Source organism: Culex pipiens, chromosome 1 (assembly GCF_016801865.2).
Source record: "Culex pipiens pallens isolate TS chromosome 1, TS_CPP_V2, whole genome shotgun sequence".
NCBI lineage: Eukaryota > Metazoa > Arthropoda > Insecta > Diptera > Culicidae > Culex > Culex pipiens.
In genome coordinates, this window is record NC_068937.1 from 105,891,146 (window position 1) to 105,898,098 (window position 6,953).

The window sequence follows — 6,953 nt, forward strand, 5'->3', positions numbered from 1 at the left end:
AAATAAGAAAATAAACAAATCGACTGGATACTTCAAATATTTTGCGATAAGAAAGTCGACTTTCCCGCCGTGGACATAGTCCAGCCAAACGTGGTCCCGGGACAATGCAGTAGGATAAACGGAATGAACTTGTCTTAACTCAATTGAGTTAAGTGTTCCGTCCATTACGTTTTCCATAGTACCTGATGGCAATATGTACCATGCGTCGCTGCAAATAAATCTACAATTTTGAAATTGAGGCAAAAATGCCAAGCATTCTAGGAACTACAATATATTTAAAAAAAATTAAGGAAATCCAAATAAATGCAAATTCCAAACAACGCAGAAAAAAAATCCAAATTTACTCAATAACAAGATCCAAAATCCTATACTTCCTAAAACATATAAAATAAAAAAAATGATAACTGAACAAACTCTGAAATTTCGTATTGTTCTAAAATTCCTAATATTTATAAAATTTATGAAATTTCTAAAACCAATAACATTTCTGAAATTCTAAAGATATCAAGAATTTTTTCAAAATAATTAAACTATAAAAAAAATTTAAATAATATATTATAAAAATTTTATAATTCAAACAAAAATTAAGAAATTGTTAAAAAACAATTCAACATAAATTTCAAAAAAAAAATTCTTGACATTTCTAAAATTCCATAATTTCCAAGAATTATAAGAATCCTAACATAATTTCCGTTCTTAAAATTCCTACAGTATCCAAAATTCTTTAAACTTTTAAAATTCCTTGAATTAAAAACAAAACCTAAAGTTTCTTGAATAATTCCAAAAACAAAAAGAAATTTCTGAAATTCTAAAATAACATAAATTATTAAAATTCTCAAGCCAATTAAAATTCCTGTAAATATTAGGAAATGATTATTTTTTCTAAAATTCCTAAAATGTCTAGATTACTTAAAATTCCTAGGCTTCCAAAAAATTCAAGAAATTTCTAAAATTCTAAGACTCCAGAAATTCCTAAAATTCTCAAAATCTACAAATTTCCTTAAATTTTATAAGTTTTTAATATTCCCAAAAATTCCAAGCATTCAACATGATCTAAAAAATCCTGCAATTCTATTAACTCTTATAATTCGGAATGTTCCAGAAATAATCAAAATTTTAAAATTTCAGATGTTGTAAAAAATCTATGAATTCATACATAGGGGAAGGTGGGGCAAGACGACCATATGGGGCAAGAGGAACAATCGCTCGTAAGGCCGTAATTTTTACAATTTTGATTATTTCCAGTATGAGGAATTGTTGCTAGCAATGCAATTAGCTGATTCTACTACTGTCGAGATTCCTCCCTGGCGAGAGCTCCTCAAGCCTCGCCGTTACCTGGTCCACCTCGTCAACCGTCCCCGTCCTTCAATCACGCGTCTTCACGCTGCGGTGGTAGATTTTCAACTGTCTCCCTCGCGCCCGAGCTGTCAAATCTCCCTGACTACACTGTTAACTGTGTTTACCCATTTTAAGTAATAATGTACCTATAAATGCATAACCCTACATCTCTCTCCTAGTCCAGAAAAAAAAACTAAAAATAAAATAAAAAAACCATTCAATGTAAAAACAATGTTTATTTCATTCAAATTTAAGAGAGAAAAAAAGAAAAAAATACTCAGAACGGTTGAAACAGCGAAGTTTGCTAAGAATTGTAGCGTGCGGGCAATTTCTTCGCCCTGGTGGGACGGTCACGTGCCAGCACAGTACCTTTTACATGATCATCACACGAATGTTTGGGTCGCTTGACTGTTTGCTCCTCTATATCGGTTGATTCAGACTTCTTGTCGCCCTCGGTTGGTTCAGCTTCCGGATTCGGATTATCAGACGAGGTTTCCAAAGGCCACTTCCTCAGGTGGGTTACGCACCGACGATATCTAACTCCATTCTCGCTTTCTATCACCACGTCGTTCTCACTTCGCTTAATGACTGTGAATCGTTCAGAACGGAAATTTGGCTCAAGCTTGCCGCTGTCATAGTTCTTGACCATAACTGAATCGCCAACCTTGATGTCCGACGGCTTTGCGTGGCGCTGTTTGTCCGCATACAGCTTTCCTTTCGCTTTCTTCATAGCATCCATGTCACGTACGCCTTCATCGCGGTATGATCCTGGTTCGGTTCTGAGGGACGGGAGTAGGTCTTTGACGGGACGACCCAAAAGCAGCTCGAGCGGGGCCTTCTCAGTGACGCTGTGTGGTGTTCTGTTGTACACGTGCACAAATTCCTGAAGCGCTGTCCTCCAATCAGTCCCCGATGCCTTAGCGATTCGTAGCGTTCGAAGAATCCCTTGATTTGACCTCTCCACCAAACCGTTCATCTGCGGCCAATAAGGAATAGTGTGGTTCAAGCGTACATTCTTGCTCAGGCAGTAGTTGCGGAATTCCTCACTGGCGAAAGGGGGGCCGTTATCGCTGCGGATTACTTCAGGATAGGTTTGCTCGCCGAACACACTTTCCAGAGCTTCGATGGTCTTGGCAGCCGTTGTAGTCTTCATTTCGATGACTTTGAGAAACCGACTGTAATAGTCGATAACGACGAGAAAAGTAGCGCACTCTTTAGCCGTAAAAAAATCTACGGCAATTTCCTGCCAGGCCCGTTCCGGCATCTGCTTACGCTGCATTGGTTCTGGAGGATTTTGTTTACTAACAACAGCACAACCACGACATTGCTGGATATTATCCTTCACGTCTCGATCCATGCAGGGCCACCAAACTCTTTCCCGCAGATTTCTACGCATAGACACGACTCCAGGATGACCTCGATGGGCGATCTCCAGGGCTCTGGCTCTCAGCTTTACTGGAAGTATAATCCTCTCGCCACGGATCAACATCCCATCGACAACTCCGAGTTCCTTGTCGAAAGCTTGATAACGGAAGAGCTCCGGCGGCCATTCACCAGTTTCGAGTGCCTTCATGACTGCGGACAAGTTGTCGTCGTTGGATGTTTCCCGTCTGATTTCATTGAACGTTATGGCTGCTGGACCTTCACCCACTGCCAACAGATAATGCTCAGCGTTGTCGTCGAATGCTGGATCTTCTTGATTCACAAGTCGCGAGAGTGGATCTGAGATGTTGTCGGTCCCCGGTAAATACTCTACCCCAAAATCGTACGGCTGCAACCGTAGAGCCCATCCTTCAGCCCTCGAGCACGCGCGTTTTCCTATCTGATGTTTACCACCATAGATGTACTCTAGCGTCTTGTGATCAGTATACAACGTGAAGTGTAGCCCAAACAAGTAGAAGAAAAATTTCTCCACTGCCCAAACTACAGCCAATGCTTCTCGTTGTGTTTGCGGGTAGACTCGTTCAGACACCGTCAAGCCCTTGGAAGCAAAACTGACGATTCTGGGGGTGTTGTTGGAGTCCCGCTGGACGAGCACTGCTCCCAGTCCCACAGGCGAAGCATCAACGTAGAGCTCGGTCGTTTCCCTGGGGTCGAAAAATCCAAGCTTGCGAACATGGTTAGACAGTTCGTTACGCAAGTCGTCGAAGGCCTGTGCTTGTTCCAATCCGAAAGTGGCGATTTCTCCTCGGAGATACTTCCTTAACGGCTCGGATCTTGTTGAAAGATGTGGGATAAAATGGCCAACAAAGTTCATTAGCCCCAGAAAACTACGGACTTCTTCCTTCGTTTCTGGTTTCCGGAAGTTTTTTATAGCCTGAACCTTCTCCGCCGACGGGCTGATGCCATGGGCACTCACTTTGAAACCGAGAATTTCGAGTTCCTGCACCCGAATGATGCACTTGCCCCGATTCAGCATCGTGTTGTTGCGTTCCAGCACTGCGAGGACTTCCCGCAAACGCTCGTCGTGCTCCTGAAGGGTTCTTCCCGCCACCACTATATCGTCAATATAGATTATCACTCCTTCTATTCCAGCTAACATCTCGGTCATGATGCGTTGATAGATTTCTGGCGCGCACGTTATCCCGAACATTAACCTAAAATACAACCAATTTGTTTGAATTTGTCACCTGAAAAATTCAACCATTCTAACCTTTTGAACCGCATCAAACCTCTCGCAGTCATGAACGTTGTTATTGCTCTGGATTCAGGGTGTAATTCAACGTGGTAGAACGCAGAAGTAATGTCCAATCTTGAGAAGTACACCGCGCCTCGTAGTTTATTCAGGAACGTATCGATGACCGGAAGCGGATAGTGTTCACGCTTTATCGCCTCGTTGGGATATTTCATGTTTATGCAGATTCGTACGTCCCCCGAGCCCTTGGGAATAACTACCATCGGGGAGATCCATACAGGCGGGCCTTCAACTTTTTCGATAATGTCGGTTTGCAGCATTTCCATGATCTTGGCGTCCACCTTCTCTTCCATAGCCACCGGCACACGGAGGTACGAGATCAGTCTGGGAGGAACGCTTTTGTCAATGGACAACTTGACTTGAACGTTAGGGAACTTCGGAAACGGTTCAACCTTCGCGGTAATGTTATCAACACTGATTCCAACCTTGAGCACATGGAGTTCCTCGGATGTTCGTTTACTCAGAAGGCATTTCGTGGCTCCCTTAATGACGAAAAACTCTGCATAAGTGTGTGGCTTCCATGGGTTGACTGACACGTGAGCTTCGAACATTGTCAGCACGCACAACGAGTCCCGGCTTGCGTATGCCGTGAAGCTCCGGCTACAGTGTGACCTCTCATTGTACAGCTTAACCTTGGCTTCAGTCAGTTTATCCCAAACAGCCTCTGTGATCGTGTTGATTGACGAACCGGAATCGATTAGAAATTCCACTGGATAGGAATCGATCATGCAGAAGATGTGCCCATCACTTCCGTTGCTGCCAGAATCATCGACCTGTCAAGCAAAATAAACGAAAACACACGCATCAGTCTTGGCTTCAATTCATTTTATTAATCGCCAACAACAAAAACCGTTACGTCGAGCTTTTAATCACTCTCTTCCAACAAAACAAACAGTTTAGCAAAACTTCTATTCTACCTTAGAGATATCCTCGGGTTTCGGGCGCCGCGGGACCTCCTCCTTCCAAGCTTCTGCCTCGTCCAAAGCATTGGCATCGTTTTCCGGACGCCTCCATTCGTTCTGTCCACGACCGGGACACTTTCGAGCGTAGTGCCCGATTTTCCCGCACTGCCGACAACGCAAACCACGTGCTGTGCAGCTGTTCGAGTTGCTGTCGTGGTTCCAGGAACCGCACCGGGTGCACACAACGCGAGGTCGACTCGTTCCAAACCGTCCTCTTGGCTTTGAATCACCACGAGAGCGACTGGGTCCAGCAGACCAGCCACTTGCACGATGTTTTGACGTAGCGAGCACCTCCTCTGCCACAAATGGCTTTGTTTTCTCCTTTTGCTGGATAAGAATCTCACGATTGTTCGCGTAATTCGTCAGTGCGTCCAGGTCCATGATGTTCTCCAATCCTTTGTCTCGCACTTTCTCGTCCTTGGCTGCCATTGAGATTTGCTGTAGAATTTCTTTGTCCTCTCGTTCATTGAACTCACATCGAGCGGCTTGCGTGCGTAGTCGCAGCAAATAGTGTTTGAAGGACTCGTCTGGCTTCTGCCTCAGCGAGCGGAAAATTTCGAGCTCCACCCGGTCGTTCACCTTGCCGACGAAAAATTTGTCCAATCTCTTAATGGCATTGTCGTACTCAGGATCTTCTGGTGGCCTCATTGGAACCGGAACGACTTCCGGGATTATCTCCTCCGGTACCGGCTTCAGGTTGTAAAAGATACGTTGCAAACCTCGCCCTCCGAATGAGAGCAACCTCACGAACTTTTCGTGCTGCGTAAACACGTTCTGCATCTCCATCTCCAGCTCGAAGGCTCGTAGCCACTCCTCCCATTCCCGTCGTAAATCTTGTGAATCAACCGTTGCGTCGAACGGTGCTAGCGAGCAACGCAGCTTACTGCTGGTATCCATCTGTAATTGAACGGAACAAACAAATTTCATAACAACCAATTCATCTCATCCGTGCGAAAAGTATTTTGTCAATTTCAATGACAACTCTCAGATGATTCATCTTTACATCTGTGTCTTTAAACTTGTTCATGCTTCATCTGTACCGTCTGTGGCTGTACTGTCAGTTTCCTCTCTCTTTCTCCGGGCTTCATCCGGTACCGATATTTGTATTGGTGGCGCTTCGGGCTTCAACCGGTCCCGCTCTTTTGTATTGGTGGCGCTTCGGGCTTCATCCGGTCCCGCTCTTTTGTATTAGTGGCGCTTCGGGCTTCAACCGGTCCCGCTCTTTTGTGTTGGCGCTTCGGGCTTCAACCGGTCCCGCTCTTTTGAATCTTCCTCCTTCTCCATTCCAGGCCCCTCTAAGCCATCGAATCAAAAAAATCTTTCCGCAACCATTCTCCGCCCGCACACACGTCAAACCAATTCATTTCAAGAAATACCATCTCGAGATGAAAAAATACCTACCCTCGATCGTACCGGCTGCGCCAATTGTCGAGATTCCTCCCTGGCGAGAGCTCCTCAAGCCTCGCCGTTACCTGGTCCACCTCGTCAACCGTCCCCGTCCTTCAATCACGCGTCTTCACGCTGCGGTGGTAGATTTTCAACTGTCTCCCTCGCGCCCGAGCTGTCAAATCTCCCTGACTACACTGTTAACTGTGTTTACCCATTTTAAGTAATAATGTACCTATAAATGCATAACCCTACAACTACCACATAACCGCCAAAACGACGTAAACGCCACGGGGCATAAGATTGAATGAAGTTTTTTTCAAAGCCTTTGTTTCCTTATAATATTTGGAAAGTACAAAATAAGGCGTAGGGTTCGTTTTAAAGCTCATTTTATCAAAATGCTATTTTTCCTAGATCGGTAGTGTCCCTACCAATGACTTGCATGTATTATAAAGTATGATTTATGTTTTGGTTATTTTTGTAGAGAGCTTTTAAAAAATCTTGTTTAGGTGGGGCAAGTGTAGCATATGGATTTTTAGTATGGAAAAAATACGAATTGCTGCAGCAACATA

At 44.2% G+C, this 6,953-nt stretch overlaps 1 protein-coding gene across 2 annotated transcripts; it reads right to left on the reverse strand.

Moving 5' to 3' along the window:
• Nucleotides 1-1,311: 1,311 nt before the first annotated feature.
• Nucleotides 1,312-6,632, reverse strand: LOC120426700 (uncharacterized protein K02A2.6-like). 2 transcript variants are annotated; one of them, XM_039591479.2, is made up of 4 exons: nt 6,397-6,632; nt 4,951-5,892; nt 3,992-4,806; nt 1,312-3,935 (listed from the first exon to the last, which is right to left on the reverse strand). In XM_039591479.2, exons 2-4 carry the CDS (start codon nt 5,890-5,892, stop codon nt 1,643-1,645), a joined length of 4,050 nt encoding a protein of 1,349 aa, XP_039447413.2. In that variant the 5' UTR covers nt 6,397-6,632; the 3' UTR covers nt 1,312-1,642. The 2 variants fall into 2 exon arrangements, with proteins under 2 accessions (XP_039447413.2, XP_052562204.1); XM_052706244.1 differs by lacking the exon at nt 6,397-6,632 and having other exon boundaries at nt 4,951-6,386.
• Between the last annotated feature and the right edge of the window lie 321 nt (nt 6,633-6,953).

Bases quoted from the DNA above. Each gene is read 5' to 3' on its own strand.
- LOC120426700 (XM_052706244.1), bottom strand. From the start codon at position 5,922: ATGAAATTTGTTTGTTCCGTTCAATTACAGATGGATACCAGCAGTAAG. The intron at 4,807-4,950 runs GTAGAATAGAAG...TTTGCTTGACAG, and splicing joins AACCCGAGGATATCTCTAAG to GTCGATGATTCTGGCAGCAA. The intron at 3,936-3,991 runs GTTAGAATGGTT...GTTGTATTTTAG, and splicing joins GGTTTGATGCGGTTCAAAAG to GTTAATGTTCGGGATAACGT.